At 35.1% G+C, this 18,764-nt stretch overlaps 1 protein-coding gene across 1 annotated transcript in view; it reads left to right on the top strand.

The window, feature by feature from the left end:
* dpr12 (defective proboscis extension response 12) overlaps positions 1-18,481 on the top strand; it is a 202,839-nt gene extending 184,358 nt beyond the window's left edge. Inside the window, exons 6-7 of the mRNA XM_081980717.1 lie at positions 449-665; positions 17,593-18,481. Of these exons, the coding sequence (XP_081836843.1) occupies positions 449-665; positions 17,593-17,696 (321 nt within the window). The 3' untranslated portion in view covers positions 17,697-18,481. The remainder of the gene's footprint in view (positions 1-448; positions 666-17,592) is intronic.
* The last annotated feature ends 283 nt before the right edge of the window (positions 18,482-18,764 follow it).

Raw genomic sequence — 18,764 nt, 5'->3', positions numbered from 1 at the left:
TCCAAATGAAACGGTTAAATTGGCCAATAGGACAGATTTATTTGAAACTTGTGAATCTAATCACTGGTATTCTTAGGTATTTTCAGCTGACGTGATCTAATGAGATCAACAAAGATTTCTAGTAAGTTTTGACATGGCTTATTGGATTACTGGCACTTTAATGCAAAGGTTGGAAAAGAAAAAGCCTTTAGGCTGGTGTTGATTTTGGTTTGCTTATCTACTCTAATTCGACCTTCTGAATCTTTGAGGTTTTCTAGTGATTTGGTTTTGAAGTTGCCGGTGATATCTTTAACTTTTCGATACACGTTGAAGCATCGTCTTCACGTTCCACGTACACGTGCGGTATAATGCTGCTTTTCACACGCAGAATGTGCGGAAAAGCTAATATTTCGTACGTTTGTAGAAAAAGAAATTAAACCGTGTTATTAATGCTGAATTGTTATTACAGAGCCCGACGCCTCCCCAATACGTTTTTTGGTATCACAACGATCGCATGATTAACTACGACACGGCCAGGGGAGGAATTTCCGTTGAAACTGCACCAGGACCTCCAAGAACTCAGTCCAGACTTACCATTCAAGATACGAACGATGCTGATTCAGGAAATTATACGTGTTCAGCTTCCAATACTGAACCAGCTTCAATCTATGTTTTTGTTTCTGAAGGTAAGTGATTATATAAATTATGTTACTAAATCAGGTAAAACTTAATGAACTCCATGTAAATACGTGTACTGTAAGGGCAGTATTATAGTGAATATTTCCCTCATGTGTTAAATGTCCCATATGAGCAGTGCATTTTCACCAGAATGACAGCGATAATTGCATTTCGATAATTGCACTGTACGTATCTATAACGACTGCATTGTTGTAGAGCCTATTGCTAGTATACTAATTGTTGTCTTTGCGCAGTTTTTTGACTTTTTATAACCAAACAATGTCAAACGCGATATCAACAATAAATTAATGAACGGTTTGGAACTTGTTCATTGAGCTCCATTGAGCAATCTATAGTTGCAGCAAAACCAAAACATTTTCTTTATTCGGGAAATATTCCCCAAAATTACATTCGTGCCTTAAAAATGACCTGATAATTTTGCATGAAAACTTGTTATCTTTGCAAACTGCTTTCGGTCATTTTCATATTTTTTTCTAAAAAAGCCCTCCACCTTCGGTGTCGGGCTCTTTCGCCAAAAAAATATGAAAATAAACTCATGCAGTTAAGAGATAACAAGTTTTCATGCAAAATTATCGGTAATTTTTATGCACTTGTGCAATTACCCCCGAAAAGAGCACTAGCATGCAGGATTACCCCTAATATACTATCGCCATCATGCAAAATTAAATTATTGATGAATTAATCCTAAATGGACCTAAAACATATTGGGTGTCACATTTAAAATAAGGAAAATTTGTAGCTTTGAACCCAATGGTGAATCTGTCTAGAAAAAGACCTAAATTTAGCCTACAAATCAAAAACAGACTAGTGTGTTCCACACTATTTAAAATAATAGAAATGGTGGTTCTGAAAGCAATGACTACACTTATTATAGATTACCACAATAATTACAAAATCCTGTCAAAGATAAGGGCAAATTTCATCTGAAATATCTCCGAAACCGTTCTAAATTGCTCGTCAAAAAGAATGGGACAGCAAAATTTATGGTAATTTTTGAGCAGCTATTTCTTTAAATTGATTCACTCGATTTTAATATTTTTTTTGAGGATTTAAAGGGATTTTCTCGAGGGGTAGATCGCCGAGGTAATTTGATGTACCCACTCGAGGTTCCCATTATTACGAAGCATTGTGAGGTATTACAAGGCATTACGAGGCATTTTGAGGTATTTATAAGGTATTTGAGAGTATTTTGCGGCATTGTCTGTATATCTCAGAATGTAGTGTATTAATATAACAAAATTAACTGAAAATTGAACAGAACAGCACATGTAATTATTATAGTAAAATCGTTGTTACATGGTATTGAGTCGAAACAATATTCATTACAAATTATTATAATATTTTACCAATTTTTCAACATTTAAATTACATTTTAAAGTCACGTGACTGTTTTTGACAGGTGTCAGTTGGTTTGGTCAGTGTGGCAATCTCTAAAATGGCATAATCAAAGTCACGTGATGTTTTCATTGCAATTTCAGCTTTCACGACTGTCTAAAATAGTCTAAATTTAACTTACCAAATTTTTAAATTTTAAACCACATTTTCAACGTCACGTGACTAGTTTTGACAGACGTCAACTGGCTTTTACAGTGTTGCAAAAACATGCGGAATTGCATTTTCAACTGTCTAAATTGAATTCACCAAATGATGAACATTTAAATTACATTTTAAAGTCACGTGACTGTTTTTGATAGGTGTCAGTTGGCTTGGACAGTGTTGCAACTTCTAAAATAGCATAATCAAAGTCACGTGATGTGTCTTTTGCAATTTCAGCTTTCCCAACTGTCTAAAATGGTCTAAATTTAATTTACCAAATTTTTTAATTTTCAACGTCACGTGACTAATTTTGACAGACGTTAACTGGCTTTTACAGTGTTGCAAGTACATGCAAAATTGCATTTTCAACTGTCTAAATTCAATTTACCAAATGATGAACATTTAAATTACATTTTAAAGTCACGTGACTGTTTTTGACAATGTCATCTGGCTTTTACAGTGCTGCAAGCTCAAATTTGTATTATTAACGTCACGTAATGTGTATTTTACAGTTTCAGCTTTTACAATTTTTTAAATTTAATTTACCAAATGATCAACATTTAAATTACATTTTAAAGTAACGTAACTGTTTTTGACAGGTGTCGGTTGACTTGGACTGTGTTGCAACCTCTAAAATGGTATAATCAAAGTCACGTGATGTGTCTCTTGCAATTTTAGCTTTCACACCTGTCTAAAATAATCTAACATTTAATTTACCATTTTCCAAAGTGTAAACTGCGTTTTGAAGTTCACGTGACTGTTTTTGACAATGTCAACTGGCCTTTACAATGTTGCAAGCTCAAAAATTGAATTATCAAATCACGTGACGTAGTTCTTACCATTTTACTATTGTCTAGTTTTAAATTACTGATTTTTCAACTGTTTTTTAAATGATAAGTGTCTTTATTTGACACGTGCTAACTTGGTTACTATGACAGTTAGAAGATTCGTGCAAAAGTCAAAAAAAATGTCTGTTTGTCAGAATTTGGAAAAACAGTCATCTGACCTGAGAAAATCAATTTGAAGCTTTCGGCACAAGATCAAACCAAGTGTCAAAAATTTGGTAAAACCTTTACGTTGTCACCTACCTAACCTAAAAACGGTCACGGGACCTTTAAAAAAAATCAATTTTAAGCTTTTGGGTCTTTAACATTTGGAAAAACAGTCACGTAAGTTGAGGAAGTCATTTTTATTGACTACATTTTGACAATAGTCAAAAGTCATGTACAAATTGTGCTACTTAATCCAATCTTCAAACTGTCTACTGTGTGTAATTTCAAGGGTGTATTTCATCAAGATTTATCATTATCTCAATACCAGGGGACTTGAAACTAAATTTAAGAATGCCACAAATGTGTAAACATTTGAAGGTATCCTGAGGCAGTTTAAATACATTTTAAAGACATTTGGATGTATTTCGAGGTAGTTTGAGGCAGTTTTAAGGCATTTTGAGCAATAATAGAAGCATTGTGAGGTTTTTTAAAGGCATTTCAAGGTGTTTTCTATACAAAAAGGCTTTTTGGTGTACAAAAAATGATCTACCCCTCGAATTTTCTTCCTCTTTCTGATGCTCTAGATTTTTTGAGTCACCCTGTATAACGTAGATTAAGCTTTTCATTTAAATTGGGTACTTTTAAGTGTAGCCTTTGCCAATCATTTAGTTTTTACACAAAAGATTTCAAAAAAATGGTTAAATTAAAAACAAGAAAAGCAAAAATGACTACATTTTTGAAAATTTGTAAACGGCTCTTAATCACCAAACTGGCAAAAACGTCCAGAGATATTGACAAAAACAAATTTTTTGCAAGAAATGGCGGTTACACCAAAATTTTCATTTTTTGACTACACCTCAGTCACACCACCCAACTTTGATTCTAAACATCTCAGAAACAGATAATTCTTGTGAACTACATAATATTTGGACTACAATTTATTAAAATTGAGTGACAAATAACGCAGATAACTAAATATTACTCGAATTACGCTATTTTAAATTACCATTGTATTCACTTGAGTTGCAACTTAGTACTTAATTCAGACAATACAATCCTCAACTAGTTTACTGCAAAATTTCAAACAGCTGCTCCCTAAATATTCATTTGAATTTAATGTCAATTACTTCAAACTGTTGATATGAAATTAAATCAAATATTTGTCATTTCAGTTTGTTTTTGTTGACTGCAACACTTTATAAAACATAATCAATTATATTCGTTAACTAAATGATATAAATAATATTTTGTAGTCAAAGTTTGGTAATTATTAGTGGTATAAACCGTATTGCGTAAATTAATTATTTACAAAATTAGGTGTTTGCTGTTGTAACTTCTAGTTTTTTTTTTCAGTTATGTAATTATTGTTGTTTATCACATTTTTCGCAATTAAACGTCAGGTTTATAATTTAACTTTTTACTATAAATGAAATATTCAAAGGTTTAATTTTTTTTGGTTTTAGCCCGATTTGAAAGGTGATTTGCATGCCGGACAACAATAATTTCCACCAAAAATTCTCAAATTATCACTGTAATGCCACAGCCCAGATAAGGAAAACTGTCTCGGTCAGAAAACCAGGGAAGGCCAAAGATAATGTAAATGAGCGTCATAAAGAAAAGCTGAAAAGGCTATTTGGTCTTGTCATTTAATTAGCACTCCTTTGTAGTCAGGTAAAATGAGGAATTGCATGATCTAATGACTATTTACGGTCACGAAACGCTACACAATAGTCCTCCTCTAATTTCCACAGATACACAGAATGACTTGGCAACATTAAACATGTATGAATTTTGCTGTAAAGTGGAAAGTGGCAGAACAATCGCCACTCTAAACAAAGATCTTTAAAATGAAAAGCATTGTGTATGCAGCTGAAACAAACATGTATCGGGAAAACCCATCCAGGTTATAAAGTTTACATTTCCTTTGTGTTTATATTATCATAACGTCGCTCTGTTCATACACGCTCAGTTCTCGCTGATGACAATCATAAATATTTGACTAACTTGCTGCATACCCTTTTCTGTTTTTTTTTTTTCTTGTTCGAGAAAATAATGAGGAAAAATAATGAAAGTGAACGAATTAAAGTAGTTCCACAATAAAAAATTGGACTTCCAAAGTGCATATAACAAGGTTTCTTTTATCCCTCAGTAATATTTTTTAAATGTTTACTTCAGTGTAAAGTGTAAATGGCTATTTACGCATAGTTTTCCGTTACGTAATAAACCTCTTTGTGCACAGTTGTAAAAAAAAGCACAGCTGTAAAAAAAGCGCACCGTTTTAAGATCGACCACAAACTATCGCTCTAATACTGGAAAAAATGGATTTTGTTTACATTCCTTCCTTTATCAAAGTATATTAGATGGATATCATCGCGTAATGCATTGTTTTAAGTAAAAACTCCAATCTCTCTTGGTGCTCAGTTCCAAGGGAGATTCCAAAACTTGTTAGGTAAATAACTATTGCAGTTTTTTTGAAATTTTTCACAGATTAAACAATTAATGCCTGCTCGAATTCATTAAAAACTGATTTTCTAATTGTAATTTTTCCTGTAAAGTCAATTTTCAAAATACTTGAACAATTTTTGAAACTTGATCGTTGACATAGAAACTAGATACTGACATCAAAATCAGACTTAAAAACTGTAAATTGATCTTAAATTCTTTAAAAAGTAATTTGATAATTGTAATTTTTCTAGTAAGGTAAACTGTTATTATTTTTAGTACTTGAAACTTGATAATTAACTTAAAAAATGTAAATTGTCATCAAAAACGTAAAAATTGATTTGGTAATTGGAACTTTTCCTGTAAAGTCAATTTCCAAAACTTTTAAACCGATTTTAGTACTTGAAACTTGATAATTACCTTGAACACTGGAAATTGACATCAAAATTATAACAATTGACCCAAAAACTGTAAATTCACCAAAAACCAGATTTGATAATTAGAATTTAGCCAGTAAAATCAGTTTTAAAAATTAATTACAAACAATAAATTGACCTGAAATTCATTAAAAACCGATTGGAAAATTAGAGTTTTTCCAGTAAAGTAAGTTTTCAAAATTGTATACAAATTTCGTGCTTGAAACCTGATCATTGGCCAGAAATTGAAGAAAATTATGAAACATTTTTCACATATTTTTCTTGCGAATGTTATAAAACACCCTGTATACCTAATTTTAGTTAAACCAGTGTCTTTTCCAGGATGTCCCTAGTTTTGCAGTTTTATTTTCTCAAAATCGAGTAAACTTTTGATACATTCATTTTTGTGTAACTGGTAAAATGGAATTTTCAACTCAAACGCAAAATTGCACTTTTAATTAATTTAGGACTTTTGGCGCACAACATAAATAAATCTAATGCCGTTGCTCATAATTGATGAAGGTATGATTAACCTTTTATTAAATAAAAAACTTTTTTTTTGTACCAAATCTTACGTGTCTTGACGTTTATGGACCACTTTTATTGCGCTTTACAATAAAAATAACAATTCCACTTTTATCGCATTCCAGCTACGAACAACCAGTTCCCTTCTTTCTTGCGATCGCTTCGTGAGATTAAAAATTTATTAATTTCCAGACTGCGTGTATTTCCGAAGGGGAAAAAAGGCAACCGTCCTTCCTTTCGCAGCCAGTATTAATATTAATTAGGGCTGTAAGGAGTTTTACTGCTCAGTAACTCAATTAAAGTAACCTAATTAAGAAGAGAATAACAATTAAATGTTCCTTTCATCAAACACACCCCCAAACTTAATTAAAGGTGTTGGCTTTTATTTTATTGCTGGTTATATCTCAACAGGGTAAGTATACGGAAAACCAAAATAGTTTTGGATAACTGCATGGACATCAAATTAAAAATCTTATTTCTAAATTTAGAAATTATTTTCTATTTTTATTGAAAATTAGACTTTTATTACCAATAAAAGGAAAGTTTTACTTGATCAGTTGCCATGTTAATTTGAGTACTTGAATTGACTTAAAACTTGTAAATTGACCTCAAAAACTGATTTGAGAATTAAAATTTTTCCAGTAAAGTCAAATTCAAAATTTTTTATTAAATTTTTTCTTCAAATTTGATAATTAACCTGAAACCTGGAAACTGGAACATCAAAACTCTAAAATTTAATTAAAAACTGCAAATTGATCTCAAATTTATTAAAAAATTATTTGATAATTAGAACTTTTCAGCAAAGTCAATTTTTAACATTTTTTTAACAAATTTCAGTGTTTGAAACTTGATCATTGACCTGAAAACTGAAAATTGACCTAAGAACTGTAGACTAAAATCAACTTTTGTTTTAAAAGCTATTTGGTAATTGAAATTTCTAATCATATTTCAATGTTTGAAACTTGATTGTCCTAAAAACTGAAAATTGACTTTAAAATTATGAAAATTGACCTAAAAACTATAAACTAAAATCAACTTTTGTTAAAAGCTGATTTGGTAATGGGCCTATCCCACATATCATAAATTTTTGTTTTAATGACTGGAATCGAAAGAATAGGATCAAAAAACTAATTTTTCATATTCTTGAAGAAAAAATTATGGTCGTAAATGTTCCTACATTAGTTTGAATTTGTCCAGTAAATTTAAAAGATCTGTTTTGGCGCGCATGTGACGTACGTAATTCTGGGCGATTTTATTGGCTGTTGCACGCCAACTGTTTCACTTCTTGTCGCTGATTGGTTGATAGAGTAGTACGTCACCGGCGGAGGGCGTTTTAAACATGAGATTAATGTAGTTTTTATCATCATTTTTTTTCTATTTAGACTTAATATTTTTGAAAACAAACAAATACGGGTATAATATTTTCAATCCGTCTTTGTAGTTATGAAATAAAAAAAAATTGTGGGACAGGCCCATTGGAATTTGAATATTGAAAACTGAATATTGACATCTGAGCTGGAATGCCCAAAACTGATCACCAGAGAGAGTATCTCTTACCTTGAAACGCCAATAGCAAAGTCGTCAAAATTTTACTAGTTGTCATTTCGGACAGGTAGGTAAAAGTTTTTCAAAACTGCCATTTATGACAGATGAGAGTGGTAGTAATGTTTGGTAATTGTCATTTTTTGACAGGGGGCATTTCTGAAGGAATACAGTCATTGTCATTTTTGATAGCTGAGAGTTTAAGTATAAAGTTTGGGAATTATCATTTTTTAGAGGTGACATTTTTCAACAAACATAACCCGATCCAAACACGTTATGATTCAAATGTCACGTGATTTTATAATCATGGTGTCATGTGATTTTTAAATCATAACGCGTTTGGATGTTTGATAATTTGAAATAAAAAATATATTAACAGACTAACCACCTCCTTAAGTCAATTTTCTAGCTGAAAACTACTTAAAAATCATAAAAATTGATCATTAAGTGGGATCTTAAAAGGCTACTAGGCTAATTGTAACAAATGTCTAATTTTGATTTATTCAATAAAATGACAATCATATCTTCATAAATTATGCACTCTGAGACAAGTTGTAATTCAAATCGTATAACTCTCCAAAAAGGTCCCAAAAAATTAATTTATCTTATTTAAAAGTAGTAAAAAAGGCCATACGAACCGGACACACGATATACGTTATACGGAAAAGGCGGCTTTACCCACGTCATGAAAACATCAACCTTATTCCATAATTTAATGTCTCTGTAGCGAATTTGCCAACGGGCCTCCGTTTATTGCCCAGCGGCAGCATAAATAATGACTCTTGTCATGTTTGCAATGCAACTTAATGGAGAAAAACGAAAAAGTCGCTTGTATGATAGCCGAATGTTGGGGGAGGTTTTCTTTCTCTGCCCACATTTATGGTTTTAAGCCTTTCGAGGAAATGGCTTTCCCAAATCGCCAGTGATTTTTTTTACTGGCTGAGTAGCTGATATATTAATCAAGGCTTGGAAAAAATGGTGGTTTACACCATAATCAATAGGAACAGACTGTATTGTTACACTTTACTTGGTTCTTTTGATAAGTGAGACTTTGTACTAGGGGGGTAAGTTTGGGACACCCCTGGGATGCGGGGTTATCCTAAATTTAGGGACCCCCGTTTTTTTGACCCCTCGTTTTTCCTTAACTTTCAGGAAATCTTAATCTAGTTATGAGGCCTTTGTAACACTGCCCCTCTCTTTAAAAGCTATTCGTCTCGGATAGCGTCATTCTGAAGATTCCAAGATGGTGAATTCCTTCCTTTGTATGGACTTTTGGTTTAGATCTTGCTGAACGTTGAATTCGGCACACTAGGTCTTTATTTTCATCACTATCCTGTATGGTCCTTCCCAGGATTGTTGCAATTTTGGGCTCAGCCTTTTCTTTCTGCTGGATTGATACAACCACACCGCATCCCCTTCCTTTAATTGCCAACAGCTGGTTTGTGGTCCAGTCTCATCTTCATACGGTCGCTGTTTGGGTTTTATCTTCTCTCTATCAAGTTCCTGAATTGTGCTTGATCCCTTCTGTAACGAACACTGGTCACACCGTTTACACCTGAACTGAAGTTAATCCAGTAAAATCGATCACTTATTATAGCCAAAGTCTAGTTAACTCCAAAGTGTCCTCCTCCACGACTGTCATGTGGTTCTCGCAGCACATTCTCTTTGCAAAAATTAGGCACTATTATTTGGTAAACTCACAGGTGCAGAGAATCCCATTGCAGCCAGTAACCTTGTACTGTTGGTCCATGTCTGGAAATTTCTTGCCAATCCCGTTTCAAATCGTTCTCCAACCATGTTCTGATTACTTTCAAATCAGGGTCTGAGCGCTGTCCTTTTATTATATCTTCCTTAGAAACGCTGCTCTTCACTCTTTTCGTAGCCTCTTTGTCTGTCACCTTCGCAATTTGACCAATCCTCAAACCATCATGAATTTGTCCTTTTCGGTGACGATCCTCTTCATATCGTGGTAATTGTCCTTCCGGGTTCTTCATTTCCTGCTCCTGGTTACGCCAGTTCTGCGTGGTCGATAAATGAGACTGCTGTCTGCAATTCCAGTGGTAATCTCCTTTACGTCCACAATTATAACACGTAATGTTTCTTTTAGTAGAGGAGTACCGGTGATTTGTTCTGATGTTCTGGTTAAGACGATGAGACTAACTTCTTTACAATTAACTCCATAACAGCTACATCTCCCGTTTGGTACTGATCTTCCGGAAATTGCAACAAGTTGTAGATTTGCGCCTCTGACACCATCAATGAAGGTTTGCATAGCAATCTGGATCAGACACTCTTCGGGTACTTGTGGGGTGCAACTTCAGTCCTAAATTCTTGTAGGCTTTCTGATGGTCCTTGCAATCTACTTTTCAGTTGCCTTTGGTATACCGGCGGCGTCAAGTGTTTGGTCCCATACCTTAGCTCCAGCGCATTTGTAAGGGAGTTGTAGTCTCCTTGTTTACTCTCCGGGATGTTTTGAAGTATTTCGAGAGCTTTACCTTGCAGCGCTAGTACCAACTCGGTGGCTTTTTGATGTTCAGTCCACCCATTAGCCATAGCAGCAACTTTCAAACTGTCTTCTGTATAAATCCCACGAAGATTCCTTGTCAAACTTTGGCACCCTATAATGTTTCAGTATCGCGTTCAGTTGATCTTTAGCAGGAGATATCTCGACTGGTTTCTTCGGTTCTGCGCGAATACTCATGATTTAGTTTCGTAAAGTTGCGATCTCTTCCTCCAAATTGAGTCTCCATTTGATCAAATTAGTGCTAAATTCAGATTGTACGGTTTCGACTCCATGGTCCATTTTTTCCACTTTGTGATCTATCTCTTCCACTTTATTGTCTACCATATCTACAGTTGTTGATCGATATAGGATTGTAACTTTGTTCGATTTTTCTCCAAAGCTTGCAGAATAGCTTATTGTTCTTTCTCCTCTCGCTTTTCCTGCTGTCGTCGTTCCTCATCCTGTTGGTAGCGTTTCTCCTGCTCCTCTTTTTCAAGTCGTCGTCGTTCTTCCTCTTCTTGTTTTTCTCTCTGTCGCGCCTCTTTATCAGCCAGGAACATCTTAAGAAACTGTTTAATTTCAGCCATTGCGTCGTAATCGGTCGATCAAGCCATTCACGTAAAGCACAATTCTTCACTCACTTATCCCACTTCTCGACACCAAATGTTACACTTTTCTGGGTTCTTTTGATAAGTGAGACTTTGTACTAGATAAAATTCATATATTTTTTGATATAATTTTGACATTAAAATAATGAAATTGTCTAATTTAATGATGAAATTTAAATTTTCGGTTCACAAAGCTTGACAGTGTCAAATGATGAAATCGACTTACGTTTTGATAAAATTGTTGTAAAATTATTGATTTAGGACCTAAAAAAACTAAAGACACTTCTCCATAGCAACTTTTAATGCTCTTTCAAGTGGCGTCATCACTTGGAGCGTATGAATCTTCAGATGTATCTTCTGCGCTCTTCTTGTCTTGATTTCTTCTTTCTTCGTCAGCTGGTCATCCTGGTGGAGGTCTTGGCATATTTCTGGATGATCAAAAGAGTTAGTCGGCTAATCACTTAATCATCCAAGAATATTTGTAGGGAGTTTGGATCGGAGGTTAGGAGGTTGATTTCCGTATTCTATAACCTATATGGGCAGGCGGAAGGAAATCTGGGAGGCGTAGCCAGAGCCCGATTAGCACCGAGTTAGCTACGGCTGGGTTTTACCCAAGTTTTTAGAATAAATTCTCGTCACCCGGGGGGAAAGTCTTTGGGGGGGGTATTCATCATCTTGGCTGGATTGGTCCTGGCTGACCAAAAATGAAGTTAAAGTCATGATCGGGTGTTGTCAAATCCGGATGTGGTCATAATCGAGTGTTAAGCGCTGTCATCTATCGTCCAGCAGCTGATATCTTGCCCGTTTATGGGGGGCTTCCATTTCTGGGTCATAGTCGATGGCGTTCCTTATGAGTGGATTCTGGTGTTCCGCCATCATGTCGAAGAACTTGTGCGCATGTTCTTTGATCTTCTCTGTCGCTGTCTTGTATTGGAGATCTCTGGTGATGGTGTCGTTTCTGACATACCACAGGGCGTCTATAACTGATCTTAGCGCTATGTTTTCCACTGCTTGAAGGCGCTTCAAGTGGGTCTTCGCTGCATATCCCCAGGCTGCTTAGGCGTATGTCAGGTGTGGTTGGATGATGGTACTGATAAGAGTCAGCTTGCTCTTGACGCTGGTTTTGGCATTTCTACCGATGACTGGGTAGAGCTGAGTCCTGGCAAGCTTTGCTTTCGTCCGGGCTTTTTCGACTTGACACTTCCATGTTAGTGTCTTGTCTAGCTCTACGCCGAGGTATGTCACGTTGTTACTCCATGGAATATCTTCATCTTAAACTCGGACGTTGGTTTCCGGTCTGAGAAAACGCCGGAATAAAAAACTAACAATGCCACAATAAAGAGCATTAAAAGTTGATATGGAGAAGTGTCTTTAGTTTTGGTCTACGACACAAAAAATTAAAACTTTTTTCAAAATATCTCACGTTTGTTCTCTAAAAGCCATTTTATTAAGACAACTTTCTTCCCATTTAACCTAATCTGCATCTCTAACCGTTTCCAGGATCTCTCCTTATCCTGGACACATTGTATCCGGTAATAACAATTAATCTAGCAACAAAAATGTTGTGTGATTTACCAATGAAATCAAAAATTGCTTGGGTACTTGCCGAACGGAAAAAAGGTAAATATTAAAAAAGTCTAGTTTTTGCAACTTGGCAAAATGCGAGACACGACATGTCCGTACAGAACGACACGTTGTTGGTAACATGAACTCTGCGGCATACTAATCCACCACGAAAATCCAATTTCTATTTATAAAACGAGTTATTTGGAAGCGTTTTATTTAACAGTATGGAGTTTTCACGGCACGAAAACGTGAAAAATCACGCCATTTATTAAATGGTAGACCCCTATCAGCGTATGTCAAACTAAAATTTTCGGGACGGGTCCGCCATATTGGTCCGCTGGGACGAGAGCGATTGCTGCCAGAGACTTATCAGCAAAAAAATATCGGGCAAATTGAAATGGAAAAGCCTACAATAAAGCTGCCTCCGATTATGAACCATATTGTAGCATAAATTGAGGCTTAAGCTAGGTACAATAGTATTTGCACAGTTAAATACACGAATAAACTTTTCAATTTCGGTTAAATTTCTATTTTTGGTAGGAAAAAAATTAATGCTTTGGGTCGATTTAAAAGCCCCAACCAAAATGGACATTTCAAGTTGACCAACAACCGACCGGGACAGCGACAATTCAGTAATTATAAACTGCTCGTCAAATTGATTCACTCGATTTTAATCATTTTTTTGAGGATTAAAAGGTATTTTCTTCCTCTTTCTGATGACCTAAATGGTCTTTTTGAAAGTTGCCACGGATCCGAGTATAGAGCTGTTTTTGCAAAAAGTGCAATTTTGGCAATTTTTTATTTTGCTCCAGGAGGATTCCAATGCACAACAAAGGACATATCGATACAAACGGACCTTCTAAAAACAACAAATACACAGTATTACTGTAATAACATACTGAACTGTGTGTGAAGAGTGTTAGCAATTTTTCACTCTAAATAATCCGGTTTTAGCTCGATCAATGAATCAACTGAGCTTGAACCAATTGGATTGGATCGAGTTCATCGCAATCTAATGCGATTAACTCAAATACAGCTTATTTAACAATACGGTCAGCTTTAACCATGTTTGCTACAAACCACTTACTTTGATTAACTTTTATACAAAAAAATGTCACTTAACACTTTTAACTCGAGTCTCCTCGATAATGTTGATCCTAATGAGAGTATGTGATAGTAGAATAACACTAGTTATAATGGTGGACACTAAGCTTATAACAACGGTAGCTGCTGTTGATAGTGAATTTATGAAAGTCCAACGTAAAGAAGGCAAAAAAAACTAAATTAACAAAGGTAAGACATCCCCTCAACCCACTACACCGAATGAAGACTAAAATATCACTACTCTCTAAGCCGCTGGGAATCAAAATTTTTTTTCCTGTATTCACCAAGAAGAAGCTGTTGTGTTACAAAACCCCTCCATTAAACTAATTGATGCTGCTGACTTGTTTCTCCCATCTTATCTTCATTGTTACCCTTTTTTCCAACTCATTTACTAACCCCACATCCGTTTAATCTATGTTCATCGCAATCTTACACTTACAGTTTTATCATCTTTATTTCTTCTGCAATCCATCCTCATGCGTTCAAACCCTTCCAGACCAAGTTCCGTGAGCAGTTGGTAGCACCTAAAGAACAGTGACATTAGTGGAAGACTCTGTACACACTGGGAAAAGTCCCAGTACCTTGTCTTCGGTTAAAGAGCAGGGCAAAGGTACCCTTTCCTTTATTTCCCATTTTTTTCTCCTTCCCATCTCAGAACCTTGCTATCTCAGCGCCCAAAACTATATTTTATATCTCTCCTGGTGTCTTCAAGAAATTGTCAATATTCACATTTCTCTCCGTCAATAACTGCAGTACCCCACACTCTCACACAACTATTCTACCTGTCCGTTCTTTATCTGTAGTATAACGCAGATATATATTAGCAAAATTGCAAATTTGAATTGCAATAGAATTTTAAATTGTACACCTATCGGTCCAATATAATTTATCAGTTTGACAAAAATTGAACAATATAATAGAAAAACACTTTTCTTCATTTGTCGCCTTCAATACAATAGTTAAATCATACCATTTTATTTTGATTTTTGGCTTACCATCAATTTGTATTCAATTTTGTTGAGTTTGACAATTATGAATTGAATTTTAGAAGTAGATAACTAATAATATATCATTTTTTTTGAGTATTAATCCTAATTAAGTTTAAAAGGCCGCTCATTGCTCGGTAATTCAATTAGAACAATCGTTAGAAGCGAATTGGGAGTAAACGTCCCATCCACTCTGCTCTTCGTCTTATAATTAACGACAATGGTGATTAAATTTTACTGTTCTGGAGTCGGATTGTTTTAAAACCATTTTGTGTGCCCTTTTTATTTCAAACAATTTTTTGTTATTTATTAACTGTTACAAGGTTATTTCTTAGTAACTCATAAAAAGCAAAAATTTATCAAATGGGTATTGTTGGAACTGACTGTTATAATAATATATCACCTCGTAACAAAAATCGAAAACACACTTCTTGACGCTTTTGATAACACTTCCACAATTCAGTTAGAAACAAAAAAGTACTAGCCACTCTAGAAGCAGTTTGTAAGGAGGTTGAAATAGTAAAATGTACGCAGGGAAGCGTAATTTTGCCTCTGCTGTACTTGTCACAGAGCTGAACCAAAAATCAAGTACATACCTATACACAAGACTTCGCAGACGATACAACTTTGCTTGATAGAGGAACATTTGAAAGTTTGCTCCATTATAAAGCGTTCTTTTGACTGAACCCTTCTAACACCACTCACTTTCACAAAACTCACCTACAAAACCCATGGGGAAAATACAACTGCGAAAGCAAACCGAGGACTATGGGATCATAGTAGAGCTCCAAGAATTCACGATGTTCACACTAGGGTGATGCGTATTCTTGAAACGAGGGAAGGGAGTTATCAAGAGAAAGACCTGTAGAATAATTTTTGAAAGCAGGGAAAGAAAATGAGAAGTGTTGATAGAATGTGACAGAAGAAGCTGACAATAACTGGTTTCTCTCTTGATAACTCCCTTCCCTCGTTTCAAGAATACGCATCCAGGGTAATTGCTACTGTTCTCCTAACCTTTAATGGCATAAAGCCGACAGTTGACAGATACAAACAAAACTGGGCAGGATACAAGGAATAGGCCTACGAATCTTGTAATTTACAGGGGCACTGGAAACCATTGTACCATTAGGTACAAGACAACCACCAAGTACAGATGCGTGTTGTCATGCAAAAGGAGAAAGAAATTATATGGTTATAAGCCAAAACTATAAAGCCAACCTATAATAAGAGAATAAAATATCCCAGATGACCAGGCTGTACTAAATACATTGGAGTCGGTGAAAAAAATTTGTGGAAACCTTGTCATGCCTACATTGTTCGTTGAACAAAAAGACACCAAAACTACGAAGGAAAGAGAGGAGACTACAGACTTTCTGGCTAAGAAAAGAACAAAAGATACACACTGACAAATCAGACAGTCAAGGAAGAAATAATGGACCTATTAAGGAAACAACATAACTTACACTGGATCGCACTGCCTGGCATCTAACCTGAATGTTTATGATAGGCAGAAGCAAAGAAGGGAAAAAGAGAATGACCTCTTGCTTGTTAGCATCCAGCCAAATCTTCATATGAGTACTTCTCAAGTGAGAGCGCACCAGGAGCACTGACGTGCGGTACGTTCCAAGTTGAAAACCGAATTTCCTCTTAACTATGCAATATCCGGGATTGATGTAACATCGATGTGCCGCCAAAATATTCAGAAGAGCCGAGGAAAAAACGCTTTATATTGTCCAGTGAACACAACGACAACGCGCTAAGAAGCGTACGGCACCAGAAGAAGAAGAAGAGGAACTAAAAAAAGGGCACGAGAACTTGTGCACTTGAGTGCAAGATACAACTGCGGAGGGTGGTAGGCCTAACCATAGGACACTTTCAACACAGGAAATACCTACATCAAGTGGAAGAGAAACAAATCCTAAAGATGTTTCTATGTTCCGTTACCAAATATTGCCCCAGTACAATGTCTGTGAAAGCAAGATCGGCGAATTGAGGTCATGATGTGGGTATAAATACAACACCAAAAGCACGTACAAATCACCGAACTCTGGGGTCTTCCCCAGATGGAGGTCACTGACTAATCTCTGGGTTAGTCTGGGTACGCTTCTTGTGCAACGCAACGTGGAGCATTAGGTGACCAAATGCCACTCCCGAGTATTAGTCCTAGCAAAGTAAATAGTGTGGGTGTGCAGCAAGAGTTGCCGTACCTACTTACCTTTCTTTGCTAGAACCATAACGACTTTACCGGCCCGGTGAATGCCCTCGGACAAGAGTCTAGGGATTATTCATCCCCGATAAAGCGTTTGTCCTCCGTGAACCTCATCCCACATCATGCTCTACGCCACCTTGGCAATCCGGGTTGATATTACTGTACCAATTGATTTAATTTCTCAAACAAAGTGAGTTACCTGTGGAAACCTGAGTTTTCTTCCCTCTGAGCTCCCTTTAACGTGACAATAATATGACTGCTTGCATTGAAGCGTCAAGATGAATCTTGTTGGTTCACTGAGTGTTCAATCATGGTTGTACCTAAGTTTGAGAAAGATACGTTTTTTTCGAGAATAATAACCATTTTTACTTTTGCTCCTTCTCACGAAAATATTAATTACTCACACGTGTTTACTGCAACAGTTTCTACCAGAAAGCAATATTATTGCTGTAAAACTAATTCACTAATTGAGTTTTCGTTTTTAGGTGACAATGTTGACGCAATCCTAATGAGGAAATCCGGAACAATCTGCCTGGCCAGTCAACTGTTCATACTTCTTTTTCTATTATTACTAACATCGATGCGATAGAAGAATTAATAACTGCTCCAGCCAACGATTATGGTTGAAACATATAGGAAATTCCCGGGAGTGTACAATAAGGGCGTGAAAATTTGACAATTCAGTGAGAGGATTCGATATTTCTTGTATAAATCTGTACAATTTAAATTTAGCGTTTATTTCCTCTAGTATATCATGTTAAATTGTGTATTGTATCTTAGGCACCTTTGAAATTCTTTTAAATTATTTTTTTTAGTGTTCTTTACAGGGAGTAGCTGGTGCAGAAAGGGACTATACTATAGTAAATTTTAATTATTAATATCTGGTTTGTAATGTATATTTTATTAAATATAGTAGTGTCTATTACAACTATTATTATTAAGTAAATCTTGTACATAATAATTCACGATGAGCTTTAAAAGTTTCAGGGTAGGAACTTTTGGTTCAGTCCCTTTTCTGCTGTACGTAAGAATGTGGTTTAATTCTATAACATTAAAATGTAACATAAAATAACAAACAGATATAATAGCCGTATAAGTTAACAATCGTGTAACCAATCTAACATACGTTTTAACTTCAGATAACAATTAAATAAGTTAAATCACAAACACGTTAATAAGCCATTTTTTTATTGGCCAACCATTGAACACACTATCAGTATATTTGGTTGTGTGTTCAATAGATGTAATAATTTTAATCACATCATGGGTACCACAGATGGGTACCTACCTACATTTAAAAAAATAATAATAATTGATTTGGTATTTTACATGTTTTTGTGTTGTCAAATTTTAAAATAAAAATGTCATGTTTTACATTAGTTGTTTTCTTTATGTATAGTAACTTTGAATGTCAATTATAAGTGTTAATAAAATCAAAATGTGGCACTTTTATCTAATAAGAGATAATGACCTAAAAAACTCGGAAGATACAATATAAGACAGTGTAAATCTGACATTTGACAAGTATCTGTCAGAACATGTCATAGTTAAAGAAAAACTAGTAATTAAGCACAAGGAGGTAACTCTAATCAAATTAGTGTGTTTTTCGATTTTACGCACACTTTTTAAGGAAAAACTTTAATAAATCAGAAACTTT

Source organism: Ips typographus, linkage group LG5 (genome assembly GCF_016097725.1).
Source record: "Ips typographus isolate SLU linkage group LG5, UJ_Ityp_2.0, whole genome shotgun sequence".
Taxonomy (NCBI): Eukaryota; Metazoa; Arthropoda; class Insecta; order Coleoptera; family Curculionidae; genus Ips; species Ips typographus.
This window is presented reverse-complemented; position numbering and strand designations above follow the sequence as displayed.